Here is a 16,554-nt window from a genome sequence, read left to right as displayed (position 1 = left end):
ATTCGAATATCAAACTGTAATATTTTACATTTTTACCCCAAACTCCCAAACCTTTTTACTTTTCCCTCAAAACTCTTACTCCTTCCCACTTTCCCCCCAAAACTTTTACTCCGCTCCCCTCCCAACCCCCCAATCTACCCAAAATTCATTTCCCACCAAAATTTTACTCTCCCATTTACTTTTTCTCAAAATTTTTCTCCCAAAAACCTTCAAAACCTTTTATTTTCCCCCAAAATTTTTACTCCCTCCCACTTTTTCCCTAAAACTTTTATTCTCTTCCCATTCCACCTCTCATCTACCCCAAACCCTCCCCCCTCCAATTTTTTTTTAATATTTTCCCTCCAAAATTTTACTCCCCCTATTTACTTTCCCTCAAACTTTTATTCCCCAAAACTTTTTATTTTCCCCCTAAAATTTTATTTCTCACCCTTTACTCTTAAATAAAAAAATCAAAATTATCCAAAAAAAAATACTAAACATAAATAGTAATAATTTTATTTATATCTACTATTTATATTATTAAATTAAATTTCACATTTTATATTATTTATATTATTGAATTGTTTAATCATATTGAATATTTATATTAAAATTGAATTATTAATTATGCTATAAAATATTCGTGTTAAAATTTTATATTGGTATCAATTTCACATTTTATTTTTAAAATAAATTTTATTAAAAATCATATTTTTACATTTAATATATTGTTTAATTCCAAAATACATAGTGACAAGAATATGAAGAGAATTGAAACAACTAAGCAAGCAAAGAAACTAACCAGTATATAAAAAATTAATAAATAAATTATGAGGTGATGAAAGTTAATAAAAATTTGATTAAGGTGGACAAATTTTATTACGATGGGTGACAGTGGTTACAAGGACCCAAAATTATTTTTAAAAATTTAACTCGAACAAATATATTCGATTCGATTCGATTCGACCATCTCACTCAACTCGATTCGAGAAAACTTCAAATAAAGTTAGGATGATAAAATGAGATTCGAAAACTCGATTAACTCGAAAATTTTCGATTTGATTCGATCGAATGCTCACCCCTAACGTTAACGTGTTGTAACATTTTAGTCACTGAGCTGTTAATTATAGTTAACGGTGTAACAGTAAGCTGACGTGGCATGTTAAATCATCATTTCAAACAAAAATTTTAGATAAAATTATACAATTGGTCCCCATATTTTTTCGTTTTGAGCAAATTTTTTTCTTTTATGTTCATTTAACTTTCCCTTTTTTTTAAAAAAAAATTCCATTCTTTTCTACTTCTCCCTCTATTTTCCTCCCTCTCCATCTCTTTTAACGTAAAAGAAAAAAAAATTAAATTGCTCAAAACGAAAAAAAATTAGGGACCAATTGTATAATTTAACCTAAAATTTTCGTTTGAAATAATGATTTAACGTGCCACGTCAGTTTACCGTTACACCGTTAACGACAATTAACGCTTAGTGACTAAAATGTTACAACCCGATAACGTAAGTGACTAAAACAGAAAATTTCAAAAATAAGTGACTAAAATATAATCTGAGGGAAACAAAAGTGACTTTTTTAATAGTTTACGCATTAATCAAATCTTGGAATTTTGTAAAATTCAACCTATTTGCTTAAAATTTGAATTTAAATTAAAAAAATTAATTTTTAAATCAACATTTTTTGCTTAGATGTACATTTTCTTTTTAAATCATGGTTACACTAATATACATAATTTAACAACTTATAGTCTCTTGTACGAGTGTTTGAATCGAATCTCGTTACAATCACTTCTCACAAAATTATCTCAATTTTAAACACTAAAAAAAATTGCCATTTACCGATGGCAAAATTTCGTCAGTATATATCCAAAAACCGTCGGTATAGCACCTTAGAACCTATACCAACGAAAAAATATTGTCCGAACAAAAATGGGACCGTCGATAAAATTTTATCAATATAGGATTATAGTAAAGGAGATTCTCTGTCAATATAAACCCGTCGATAAAATTAATGTTAGCCGATAGTTATCCCAACCAATTATACATATCTTATTTATGACTGCTAATTTTCAATTTTGACCTTTAAACTTATATTCACAGCTTTTCTGTCAGTAAAAATTTAAATTTATTTTTTAATTTTTATAATTATTCAATACATTTACTGACAGATTTAGCTGTTGCTACGTCGGCAAAAGTGTAAAAAATTTCTTTTCTAACAATTATATTTCCATTTTTGAATGTTAAAATTAATTAAAATCCATGAAATTTTAATAAAAGTATAAAGAAAATAAAGAAACAAAGAAATTTTTATATTAATTAACATAAATGTCGAAAATGATAAAATTTCCAGATTACAAAGTTAACAAATACTATGAAGTTTATCAAAACAGAATAGATACCAAGATGCTATTTTGTTAAATCTTCCATACTTTTAAAATAGATTTGATCATGGTCGGGTTGATATAAAATTCTAGGCTCGAGTTCGGTTCGGCTCGAAAAATAAACTTAAAATTTTGCCTAAACCCGACTCAGATAAAAAAAATACTAAACCCAAGTTTGGTCCAGCCGGCTCATATTAAAATTTTTTATATTATTTTTATATAAAAAGAAATTTAAAAAATATAATACATCAAATACACTAAAAACATTAAAATAAATATTTTCCAACAAATTGAAGATATATTTTAAAAAGATCTTTATACTTAAATAACACTAAGATAGTTGCATATTAGCGAGCAAATGCCTATAAAATAGTAACAAAATTAATAATAAAACAACAGTTATACAATATCCAAACAATAACAACAAAATAGTGGCAATATAATAACAAAATGACAGCAAAACAGTAGTAAACAATAAGGGAAAAAATTTGGTTAATTTGGGCCAAACCCAAGTCAAAAAATCTTACCCGAGGCCCAACTCGTTTAGAAAATTGGCCATATTTTTTTGTCTAAACCCATTTTTCGGATCTATATTTTACCCAAACCCTCACACTTTTCGAACAAACCTTTAGACCTAGACAGATGGCCCGACCCATTATCACATCTACTTCAAGGTTAATTTTATTCAAGCTACTATATCCTTAAGAAGGAGTTGTCTTTAAAAATAGTTCATTGTTATGTAAACAAAGCCAACAAGTTCTAAAACAGATTCTTTACAAGGGCAACATTGGAGATGAACTTTAAGTCGGTGGATTTTTGAAAACTTGTACACAAAATGATAGAATAAACCTTCATAATACAAGGTATTTGCATCTCAAAACATTGCTTTGATTACTTTATTAGAAATTATACATTCATAAGAAACGCACATTATTCCAGTAATTTATAGCATGCAGTCAAGTAAAACAATATACAGAAAGGTTTAGTGAAAATCAAAAGAAAAATATCAATTCATTAATGTGAATGTTAATCAATAAAAAACCTATGTAGTTGCATTATTAGTAAACCTTTACTTCATTCAACGCTTTTTCTTTGCCATCGGGCGATCACTAAAGGGGTCAAAGACTCTTGCGGAGAAATCTTCCATGAGTCTCTCCATTCCTTGATGAATTCATCCCAAGCCTTTCTTGAGGGATTCAAGATGTCAAAGCTAAACTTTGTCCAAAGAAGACCTTTTTAAGTCAACACCGTTAAGATTAAAGGTGATGAGCGGATATTTGTTACATATTTTAGGCTCTTACTTGCTCACATTTGCATGTGGTTGTTGTAATTGAAGATGTTGAAGACGAAGCTGCTGCGGAGGCCGATACTGAACCAGTTGCTACTGCCGGACCAAACTCAGCATTGGAGAACAGAGGGCTTGAACATCTTGATGAAGAAATTGTAGGATTAGATAGAAGCACCAAATACTTGGAAAATCAGCTTATAGGATGGATATTCTTACCGATAGTTGAACAAAAAGGAGGGGCTGATTTGCTTGTTTTTTGGCTCTGAACTTTATTGGATTATGTTTGTTGCTTTCAAATTTTTATTGTTGATTTTTTTTCTCTGGCAAACTTTGCTTATATTTCAGCTTGAATTCTTTCCTTTTAACTATGATAGTATCTGGGTTTCTTTGATTATCAATGCATCTTTATCATAAACATTCATAGTTATTATAGTCGTAGTTAAGTTTTTAGATTAGGGAGGAGTATTGATTAAGAGGAAAAGTTTCTTAATCAATCTTTTAGTAATTTCTTTTGCTTGAAATTATTAACAGCTCCTCTAAATGAACATTTACCTTCAATGCGATAGTTTTATGAACAACAAAAACAAAAGACGAGGTCAGGATTTTCTATTGGTTAGGGCTATAGAGCCAATCTTTCAAAAATGTTTTTCACTTATCCCAAAAACCCCAAAATAATTTAAATTTTTAACAAATAATAATTAAACTTAAATTAAAAATTAGTTATCTTTTCATGAAAAAAAAAATTAAAATCAATGCTAACAATAGAAAAAGATTATTGGTTATAAAGGAATTTTGATATGAAAAATAACAGACTTTATTTTACATATGAAATTAAATTATATTAATTTCCATGTCCATGTCCATGTCCTTTTCTTTTTAAGCTGTCGTGTCAGCGCTGCTCATGTCATAGTATACTTATGCATGTCCATGCTTCATAGATTTTATGTTTGCTTATGGCACACACAAACAATTGTATTTACTTGCATGAAAATAGCTACTTTTTTTAAATGGACATATGTATCTTGACAGCAAACTGAACAAAATGAATAAGCAGTATTGAGAGCAATCGTTTCACCTCTACATTTTCACCAACCAAGTAGTGTTATAGATGTTTTTATTATGTAACCATTTATGCATACAAGGAAGTCAATAAAAGATCTATAACGTACTTAAAATGGTATGGACCTGCTTAAACTCCACCACCAGTAATAAATAAAGGACAGTAATAACCCATAGGGTTAGATCGATGCTCCCTTCTACTGTTCTTTCAATAACAGAGGGGTTACTCCAGGCCAGAATCAAGAAATCCTACTATATATGACCTCTAATATACTCAGGCAGCATTTCGAGACACTCAAAACGGTGGGTTGGAAGGCTATTAAATGCTATCTCTCTCTCTCTCTATATATATATGTATATATAGGCAATGTTTGCAATCATAGTATCAAGAAATCGATCCCATGCACGGTCTATCTCTCAAGAGTCTCAAGACATAGGTAACAGATAGGTAAAAGTACCGTGAAAGTCTTTTTACTAAGAGTCAGATTTCATTATGTTCCCTTTACTTAAAAAATGGACAAGTTAATCCCTATACGTTGGATCAAAGAGCAAATATGTCATTTCTGTTAAAATTTTCATCTATTTTTACAATTAAAAACTAGCATGGCTAACAAAATAACCAGCATGCCACTAGTAACTCATGCTGATACACAGGGACTAGCTTTTAATAGTAAAACTAGATGAAATTTTTAACAGAAGGACCAGTTTGCTCTTTGATTTAACGTATACGGACTAATTTGCTCATTTTTTTAGTAGAGGGAACAAAATGCAATCTGACTCGTAGTACAAAGTCTCTATGGTACTTCTACCATAACAGATACAAGGCAATTTAGGAACTTGAATTAAAAATAAAAGACAACCATAGAGAAGATTGCCAAGCTTGCAGAAGCTACACATCAACCAACAACATTTAAGATGAAGGGAAAGAGTGAGAGTCCAGTCATATGGAACAAAAGAACCCTAAAATCAAACAAATGTAGACATGAGTTGCAATCTAATGTACCCTAAAATTAAACATATTTAACATGTAAAATAATAAACAGCACATCCATCTTATAGAATAGTGGAACATCTAAGAGAACCAAAGTCTAAACACACTAGCAACCTAAGACAAGTAGGAAAAGGCCATATCCAATACAGTAATCATAATAATATTAATCAATATCAACAAACTAAATGTGATACTCCAAGGAAAAATCAATAGCAGCTTACCAACAACAAAATAATTTTGCATCAAGGCCTTGGCACTGCAGAAAACAAAATACATGGTTTTAATCGGCAGCTAACTCTTTTCGCTTCAACTCTAATGCCATTCGTTCATTCTCGAGCTTCATCCTCTCATTTTCCATTCTTATCTTTTCTAGTTCGCAATCACTTTTCTTACTGAATCTCTGCCACTTGAAACGTTGTTTCTCCAGTTCTAGCATCTCCACTTGAATTTGCAGTTTCTGTTCTTCTAGCTGAAGTGAGCGGGATTCAGTCCACTGCTTCTGTAACCATGCAGCTCTTGAGTAGTCAGGTAGGACTTGGTTCGTATCAGCTTGGGCGACTGGTGGACAGGAAAATGAACTTTTGTTGCAGTCCTGAGAGTTCAAAAATTTCTGGAAACAAGCATCTTCATGGACTTGGCTTTGTCTAGATCTCTTTGTAGAGCCGCCTGGTGCACCAAATATCGCTCTGTTATCCCCATGTGAAGCATGATTCTCCTCAAGTTCATCATGATCATCAGTTTCCATGTCATGGTCATCATCATCAAGATCATCATGTTGGTGCCTCCTTACATCGTCGTTTTCATCCTCATCTCTTCTTCTAAGAGCCAATTGCAAGGATCGCTGCAATTTTAGATCATGAGGCAGATGCAATCTGTTCCCATTATGATAAGAACACATCTCCTCGTAGAAAAGATGCTTTGAGCTTAAAATTTTCCTAACATCATCCTTTTCTTTCTCCGTTAAGTAATCTATAACATCCAAAAGTGCCGGATTCTCAACAACTTGACAAGAAATGCCCCTACCAAGCATATCATATAGTTTTTTATACCTTTTATTCAGGTCATTGAACTTATCTTCACACTGTTGAGGAGAAACATGATAGCCCCTCTCAGCAATGACTTTCGAAACCGATTTCCATTTACCCTTCTTCTGTAGAACTGCAAATTTCCTCCTTATCCCACCACCACAATCCCCCGCCATATCCTCCCCTATATAAGACACCGCCGTAATTAGAAGCCTCACCATTTTATCAGTCCACTTCACACGCTGCCATGGGGATCCTTTCTTGCCTTTATTCCCGTCGTTATGACCATCAACACCTTCTTCTGCAAAACTAGGTTCATCCTCATCACTAACTGAACATTTCCCTATTTCCATCTTGTTGTAATCTATCACTGTAACAGGTTGATCAGAGTTCTGCATGGTCCCCACCGTGAGCGGAAAACGAGGATGAGCAGAAGTGCCACGGCGAGGGTTAGGGTGGTGATGATGATGATGCATATTATGTGGGTTTTGTGCACGATGATGAACCATCATTGATCCTTGTAAATCAAGACCTCCAAAAGAACTCCCACCAGGAATTATTCCTCTCGATAAATTGCCTTCCATTGCTTATTTCAAGATTTCATGTCATTTCCCCTTTGAAGCTATTCAGCCTAATCTATAAATATCATTCAAGCACTCAATTAACCAAAAACAATCAAGCACAACATGTTCTAATCTTCCCTTTCAATACATTTCAATCTACCAAACAAAGCCAATTAGAAAAAAAAATCCCAAATTAACCAAGCTCACCAAGCTAAACAAGCATACATTAACATATTTCTACCCTTTAATCACAATTCCAAAAAAAAAAAATGATACAAACTAGTATAACCTGCATTCAACATCACCAAAAACGTAGAGAAAAAAGTCACGCGCCAAAAGAAAAAAAAAAAAAGAAAGAAAGCTTTCCTGAAATTAGGACCGATAATCGAGGAGTTGGAATCATCAACTATTAGCTGAGACTAAGTTAATGAAAGCAGCTAAAATGAAAACTGACAGGGAAAACTTAATACAAGTTGCCAAAGCGTTTTATATGTGAGGGTTTTCGGCTTTTGTATAATTATTTATATTAAAAGCTTTTACAGGTTCAATGTATGGGGAAGATGGGCTCCATTTTTGACATATTTTAGTATTTAAGAGATGAATAAAATATTCATATATTTAGTATAAATTAACAAATTGATTAATTTTTCAATTATATTAGATTAGACTAAATAGGTTCAATTTGATGTTGAATCCTATTTCCATTATAATTTTTATTTGGTTACTATTTGTAATTGTTTTGTAAAATAAATTTTGGAATTTTTTATGAGTTAATAATTAATATTATTAAAAAGAAAAATAAATAATATAAATATTTTTTCATTATAACTCATATATTTTAATAATATAAAATGTAAAATATATATTAGAATTAAATACAAAAATATTTATTTCATAATGATGTATGTAGTAAATAGAATAAAATTATGAAAAATTGAGTTACCCAATTTTGATTTCGAAATTTTTTATAAAATTTGAAATTTTCTATTGTTTCTACTTAAATAATTAAATTTATTTTTTAAAAATTTGAAGATTTTGATAAGAATGAAATTCGTTTTTTTTAACAATATCATTATAGATTCGGATCATATTTGTTCTTTTTTATATAATGTTTAGGATTACTTATAGCTTCTTCCCAACCCATAATGCGCTTCAACGCAATCAGACCCATATCCTACTGTATTGGCAACAATGCCCATGCCAGTCGAGTTAGGACTCAATCGACAAATGAAATTAGTCTTTTAAATCTTTCCTTAAAACACACCTTTAGGGTTTTTGTTTCTTTTTAATTGTAGAAAAATGTAATTATATAAATAATTTTTTATTTTAAAATTTTAAATTTCTTTTAATAATTAGGGAAGGGGAATGAAATTGCTTAGAATTGAATTCAAATTTTCATGCCTAGAACATAATACTCTTATTATTGAACCAAAAATTTAAACCTATCATAAAAATAATAAATGTCACTTTAATCCCTCCTAACATTATTGCTACTATAATAATAACAATAATAATAATATAAATTATAAACATATTGTACTACAAATAAATTTGATTGAAACTTTAATATGTTCTATTTTTATGGAGATTAGAAAGAGCATATGCATGAATATTTAAGATGGGTTTGGATGGATGATTGAGTACGGTATGGCGTATTTAGTTTACTTTTTGTCTTGCATTACAATATCATTACAATATCTAATCTCACCGTCATCGTAATTTTTATACGAACCATAAATAAACGCACCGCCCATCAAAAATTCACCCTTAATGTTTGAATTTCTTAAGTAACGCACGTAGCGCCAAATATAAAAATATATAATTGTTGGTTAGAAATTAAATTTTAAAAACAAATATTTTATTATTTTACTTATAATTCAGTTTATGAAAATATTAATAATCGACAATAAATTTAAATTGTTTTACAATAATTAGATAACTAATACGTTATCATCACGGGGAACTCTACTGATGAAGTTAATATATTAGTGTAGCAGTTGAATGAAGGTTTTTCCCTCAAGGATGTTGCTACTCTTAATTATGGGTATAATTGAGAGATTGATACAAGTTACTCAAGTTTAACACAAAAAAAAAAAAATCGAATTTGATTTGATAATTATTGAATCGAGCTTGAGCTAACGATTGAATCGAATTCGCACTTAGTAATACTTGATTTGATCTAATGTATAAAACTTAACTTGTTCAATTTTTTTAATATAAGAGACAAAATACAATCTAACTCCTAATATAAAAACCTTCATAATACTTCTACCTTCAGGAGCCTAATCAAACTATTCATATTTTTATATTATTATATTACGTCATTTTCCTTAGTATATAGTATTAACCCTAGGATTAATGACCGAGTCGAGCTCAAATTTAAGTTCAAGCTTGAGTACAAAAATTAATAAACAAGTTCAAGTAAAAGCATATCTCAAGCCGAACTCAAACTTAAAAATAAATATTTGATCAAGCTCGAACCAAATATCAAGTTCAAGCTTAACAATATTTTAACTTAGCTTGACTCAATTACACCCCTACTCTCAACTCCTTGCTAAGAGAAGTGCAGCATAAAAATGACGGCATAATACTTAATCGAAGTGTGGTAGGAGCATTACAGTACATATGCCTTACAAGACCAGACATAGGTTAATCAATAAAGTTGGTATATGAATATGTCACAAGCCGCACACAAAAGCCCCTGACCAAGGCAGACAGATAGTCAACATATGAACATGTCGATAGGCACTACTATTTACCATAACAATGAGAATGTAAAACGAAAAACTTATGAATCTAATCTATATTTCATTAAAACCAAATGACAAGCTGCATGAAAATAGAGGAATTCCTGAATCATAGACTGATATTTTTTTTCACTTGTGCAGAGCACAAACGCAATTCGCTTTCCCTATCTCTGCTGCAATACAAGGAGGTTGAACATTCCCTTGATACCAAGTCGACCGTTTTTCAACTAATTCATTCAAGAAGAAATCCAGTTTTTCGATTGTCACATTAGGCATCACCACCACATGTGCTATATTCCCTTCACAAGCAAGTTGCCACCTACGAACAAACTCCTCATCCCGGGGCCGCTCAAACACAACCGTACTGCTGAGTTCATTTAGCATAGCACTAATCCCAGCCTCGTGCAGTCGGTCTTTCAAGTAGTGAGCATTTCTGAGGCATTTCTGAACATCTTTTTGAAATCCTTTATAACCTTTTCTATTGAGAGTATACCAAAGGAAAAGAGGAGCATGACCATTCCGACTTCCCATGATCGTAGCATCCCTTGATGCTAGGTATTCAACATTGCTTGAAAGCACATTGATGTGTTCCATCCTTGTGATCTGAACACCACAAGGCATTGGACAACCCACAAACTTATGGCCAGAAACACTCACACTTCCAATTGGCTTCTTGAAACTAACCTTCGGTGCCTGTTCACCACCAAGAATGATATCAAGCTTAAGACAGGATTCCTTTCACATCTTTTAAGAATGCCAACAAACATCATAAATTTTTTGACACATACATAGACAGACCATAAAAAGCAAGAAAGGACTCTTATGGTACTTTATCTCTGTTCTTTAGAACTACTATTCCTGAATCACTTTATCTAGCCCCGATTTATGCCAAAAACCAGAGGAAACCCATACCAGCTTACATTATAAAACTTGCTAGAAAGGAACAATAAATTGGAAGAACAAGAGCAGTATGTTCATGCCTCACATGTGACGAGGGAGCTTTGCTATCTTCCCTCTATGAATCAGGAGCTATACATGTGATAACTTACCCGTTTGACAAAAGGCATCATGAGTCCAAATAAAGCTCCATCACAATGAATGTAGAATCGATCATGTGAAAATCCACATTCTTCAAGGGTTTGTATCACAACATCAAGATCATCTACTGCTCCTTTTACAGTTGTTCCTGCAGCAAACATCATTAACCAAGTTATGCCTCTCGTTTCAATACTTATTGGCATGAACCTGTGACAGTGTAAGGATACATATGCTAGAGAGACGAAAGAGACCTATGTTAACGTTGAGTATAGCCGGTTTGTCTTTATTAGCAAGCAACTTCGGTCTCAAATCACTGCAATCAATCTCACCCGAGACCAAAGTGTCAACCTTCACACACTCCATACGATACATTCGTGCAGCTTTAAAGACAGAGTAATGAGACTCTCGTGAAGCATACAAAACTCCATCGGGAAACACTTCCCTCCTACAAAATTCAATCATCAGTGATTTTTTTTTCAATTACTAGTCAAAATGTACATAACCAAGTTTTAAACAAACACTAACCCAACTAAAATTCCATGAAGATTGCCTTCTGTACCACAATTTGTAATGTAACCCCAGTATTCATCCTTTTCTATTTCCCACAAACGGGCAAACCAATCTAGCACACCAACTTCAAACTGCCTTGAATGAACTCCATAGTTGCTTTCAATGAATGGGTCTCCAAGATTGTTGATTGAGAAATGTTGCAACTGTGCTAATGCACCGTAATCGAAGTCCAGATTATAAGGATAACCTGCAAAATTCGCACTTCAATCACTAGCCCTTAAAAAAATTCAAGCTACGATCTGGTTATAGACAAAAGCCGAATCTGATTATGGATGCAAAAAAACAAATAAAATTTTCGAAAAATTAACAGTTAAAAAAGATTTCTTCAATATTTTAGAACACAATACAAGATTTACATTTACCGACGTCATATTGTATTAGTTTCTTCATTTTTAGTTAATAATCACAAGTTTTGCTTAGTTACACATCATACCTAAATGGTACTTTGTCCGCTCCATAAGGTTTTTGCGATATCGAGCCAAGACGCCAGCCATCTGAGCTTCCTTGTCACCAGTGACTTCATCATTAACTTCAGGCTCAGTTATGGTCAGACACGTGGAGTGCACGTTCCTCCCCAACACAATGTTCCTGCTTTTCTCCGACGGCTTCTCCACGCCATTCTCCGGTACAACGGGAGGCAACGGCTCCACTTTCATAGCGGTAGGTTCAAAGTTACCCTTCAAAATCTCTGCCTTTCCATTCACGTTAGGCGACGGTGCCTTGATCTCGGCGCCCCCAGCCATGAATACTTAGATCGGAAATGAGAAGGGTTTGGTAGTTTCTAGACTGATTATAGATCAGAAAAATATCAAAGACAATGGAGATTGAGAATGAGATGCAGATGGTGATGGCGAAGAGATTCTGCAAAGCTTCGATTACATTTATAGGCGGCAGCCATCGGCATTTGCCTAAATTTCCCATGCTTAATGGAGATTGGCTCGTCTACTGCCGAGTCGTGCCGAATCTGCTTTCTTCTTTTTTTTACAGGAACTATTCAATTTGTATTATTAGTAGTTACAGATTGAAAGCAAAAACAATAATAATACTAATAATATTTTAATCTAAAAAAACAGAAATTAAAATAAAGTAATGGTAGTGTCAGTGCCGCGTGAAGGTAGGTTTACAGATATTTTGGATTGGATGGCTGAAACTAGATTTATGGAGATCCATTCAATTTGGGGAACAGATCCCACTCTCCCTTTCAATTTGCATGTAATTATTCTTAATATAAGAGAACATGAACACATTTATGCATAGCATCAAAAAGAGCGTAAATGATCAAAACATATTATAAGATTATTTAAAAAAATTGTAATTAGTGGGTTTTAGTGTTGAGTGCTACAATTATTATCCCAAATTTATCATTTCATTACTATTTAAAAGTTTATTTTGAATTTTTTAAGGTAGGACGAATGTTTTATAATATATAGCAAAATATTGAAATAAATGTAACATCTGTCATACTTTTAATTGTTTAAAATGTTCAAGAACGAGATAATTTTGAAACTATTATTTCTTGAATTTTTAATTTTAGAAATGGGATTAATATATTATCACGTGTTCCATTTATTTTTAAACATTTATTAAAGATACATGACAATATCTTAAACCCACTTGTGCCTTCAATATATTAAATAATTCACCTTTCATTTAAATTCAATTAATTTATGATATTATCTAAGTAAATTTAAATAATTTTTAAAGGATAAATTACACCAACAATCACTCAACTTTGGGGTAACTAACAAAACAGTCATCTAGGTTTTATTTCAATCACTCAACTTTTAAAAAATAACAAAACAGTCACTAACTTTATAAAAAAATGATAAAATAGTCACTGGTTAACAGTTTCCGTTTGCGTCTTAAAGGTATCGCTGATGTGGCAAGTTAACTAGCTAATGTGGCCAGTTAACTTGCCACGTTGGATGTCCACAGTGAAACCCACCCAAATTAAGAAGAAATCGAAAAAAAACCCTAATAATAGAGAAGAAGAAGAAGAATAAAACATCGAATGATTTGCTAAGGTTTGAAATTTATACTTACAGGCGGCATTCGACACTGGTGCCATGGTTACAAAAGGGACAACTGAAAACGGTATCAAGCTTATCCATTCGCTTCTTAGGAGCACGCTTTGCTCTTGATTTCATCTTTCCCATCCTTAAATCCCTTCAACACATCAAATTACAACCAAAATCAGCATGAAATTTTCTAGAAATTTGCAACAAATTTAAAGTCCTTACTAGAAATCAGATTCAAATTTCAAACCCTAGAAAATCATTCGATGCTTCCTTTTTAAAGATAAATAATTAGATTAAGCAGCAAAAAAAATCAATTTTCTTAAATTTTCTTTCTCCGGAAAAAAAAAACGCAGTAGAAAAAATTGGGTTTTTCCTTCTTATTCTCTATTATTAAGGGTTTTTTTTTTCAACTTCTTCTTAAATTGGGTGGGTTTCCACTGTGGACATCCAACGTGGCAAGTTAACTTGCCACATCAGCGGTCACGTTAAGACACTAACGGAAACTGTTAATCAGTGACTGTTTTGTCACTTTTTTATAACGTTAATGACTGTTTTGTTATTTTTTAAAAGTTGAGTGACTGAAATAAAACTTAGATGACTGTTTTGTTAGCTACCCCAAAGTTGAGTAGCTGTTGGTGTAATTTACCTTTTTTAAATGCATTCGTGCATTATTTTAGATTAAGAATTTATTTTTATCCAATAATAATAGTATTTTTGTAGTCATTTTATTTTGTTCGAGTCTACGATTTTAATCTTGAAGCTCAAGTTGGTTTGATGTTTTATTATTTATTAATCTTTATTTGTTTTCTTGCTATGTAATTTGGAAAAATGTTTGATACACTGTTAGTGGAGATTTTAGACTCCACAAGCAGGTGGTAAATGTTTTACAAAGGTACGATAAAATATTAAAAAAAAAGACACATAACAATTTTTTACGATTGTTTGTAGAATAGAAAGAATAGTGTACCAAATACTATCTCATATATTTTTATTTATTATATTCAAAAGTTTAAAATTAAAAAGCATTAAAATCTTGAATTTTGTATGCAGATAAATACACATAAATAACATTTGTAATACATATTATACTCCTACCTTTTAGAACGTGAACGAAAACAATTATGTAATAATTATATTAAAAATTAATTTAAAATTAAATATAATTTTAATTAAAATGATAAAGATCAGAGAATGAATGCTTAAATGAGTTCTGTTTATTTTTATTTTCCTAATCTGAACACAAATTATTGTTCCTTAAAATATCAATGTTAATATATTTTATTATTAAAATTAAATAAAATTTTAGTTATTAAATAGAAATTCAGATGAAGTCCACTCAGAATATTGTAGTAATAATTTGATGGTCGAAATTAAGTGGACCATACTTACAAAGAAGCTTCTAGTTTCAAGAAACATTTCTTTTAAGTGCATATATATTTCAAAATCTAAATCACCTGTCATTTCAGTCAATATTTATGGTTAATTTATCAAAAAAAGCTCATTTTTTTAAAAAATTATCGAAATGGGCCGGTTTTTTAATTATTTACCGGAATGGGCTATTTTTCGCGAAATCGCGTCCCACGTCGTAATAATGTCGAGTGCGTGACGGACATCAGCGTCACGTCGGTAGCGACTGCCGACGTGGAAGGAAATCGCGTCCTTGAGGAAGCGATTTCTAGGACGCGATTTCCTTCCACGCCGGCAGTCGCTACCGACGTGGACGCTATATGGCCGCACGCGTGAATAGTGCCCAACGGTAAAATATTTTTTTTACTATATAAACCCCCCACCCCTTTTATTTTCACAAACAAATTAAATATCAATTTCCTTCAAAAATTCTCTCAATTCCGTTCAAAAATTCTCCCAAATTCCTTTCAAAATTCTCTCAAACTCTCAAATTCCTTCCAAAATCCTCTCAATTTCCTTCAAAAATCTCCAAATCCATATTAAATTTCTTTTTCCATTAAATTTCATTATTTTAAGAAAATTTTAAAATTTTTTATTTTTTTAAAATAATTTTAAAATTTTTAATATTTTCAACAATGGCCGGATCATTGATTCGTCTTGATAGGAATCACATATCGGTGGAGCAAATAAACATGGTAAGTATTAAATTTAAATTTTAAATTTTATTTAAGATATTTTTATTTATGTATTTTTAGATATTTATTAATTTATTTTTTGTTATAAAAGGTCAAGATCGTATTGGAATGCAATATTCGAATATGCATGCTCCTCCATCACCGTTAGTAGAGAACTACTTATGGAAGCGGGATTTTGGCACGTGGCAACCAGAGACCGGGATGCAAGTTGGAGCCAAACCGATCAGTCGTTGATCGAGAGGTGGAGACTTGAGACACACATTTCATCTTCTATGTGGAGAGTGCACTATCACTCTAGAAGATGTCCATCTGCATTGGGATTGTTTGTGGGCGGGCACCCGATCACTGGTCCGCTTAATCTAGCAATTGGGATGCGGTGTGCTACGAGCTTTTGGCGCCGTTAGGATAAAATGGATGGAGGTAAGGTGGAGATGGGCTGGTTACGTGCCACCTTCCCCGGTCTGAATGAAAATTCAACCGAAATTGAAAGAATCCGATATGCTCGATCATACATTCTTCAAATAATTGGAGGCTATCTCATGGCCGACACGTTACGGAGCCGTGTACATCTAAGGTGGCTGCTAAAACTCGTTGATTTTAGAGCAGCCGATGAATTTAGTTGGGGGTCTGATACGCCCTGGCCTCGGTGATGAGAGTCGAGTCGTTGATGTGCCCGATCGTGAATTGGAGTAATATTAAGGTTTGTCGAAAATAGGTTAAGAAAGAAAAGATAAAGGCTCAAATTAGTTCAAAAGTGGTGATGGAATGTATTGAGGTTGATATGTG

General features: G+C 32.2%; 2 protein-coding genes across 2 annotated transcripts; both read right to left on the bottom strand.

Moving 5' to 3' along the window:
* Positions 1-5,747: 5,747 nt before the first annotated feature.
* Positions 5,748-7,786, bottom strand: LOC105786254 (uncharacterized). The gene has a single exon (XM_052635042.1). The coding sequence runs from the start codon at positions 7,312-7,314 to the stop codon at positions 5,986-5,988; it is 1,329 nt and encodes a 442-aa protein (XP_052491002.1). The 5' UTR covers positions 7,315-7,786; the 3' UTR covers positions 5,748-5,985.
* Positions 7,787-9,857: 2,071 nt separating this feature from the next.
* LOC105786252 (serine decarboxylase) lies at positions 9,858-12,621 on the bottom strand. Its single transcript, XM_012612611.2, has 5 exons — positions 12,082-12,621; positions 11,604-11,835; positions 11,330-11,523; positions 11,090-11,226; positions 9,858-10,733 (listed from the first exon to the last, which is right to left on the bottom strand). The coding sequence occupies exons 1-5, from the start codon at positions 12,389-12,391 to the stop codon at positions 10,170-10,172; spliced, it is 1,437 nt and encodes a 478-aa protein (XP_012468065.1). The 5' UTR covers positions 12,392-12,621; the 3' UTR covers positions 9,858-10,169.
* Between the last annotated feature and the right edge of the window lie 3,933 nt (positions 12,622-16,554).

The sequence above is a fragment of the Gossypium raimondii genome, chromosome 1 (genome assembly GCF_025698545.1).
Source record: "Gossypium raimondii isolate GPD5lz chromosome 1, ASM2569854v1, whole genome shotgun sequence".
Classification (NCBI taxonomy): Eukaryota; Viridiplantae; Streptophyta; class Magnoliopsida; order Malvales; family Malvaceae; genus Gossypium; species Gossypium raimondii.
Note: the sequence above shows the minus strand (reverse complement) of the source record. Positions and strands in the feature narration are given on the sequence as shown.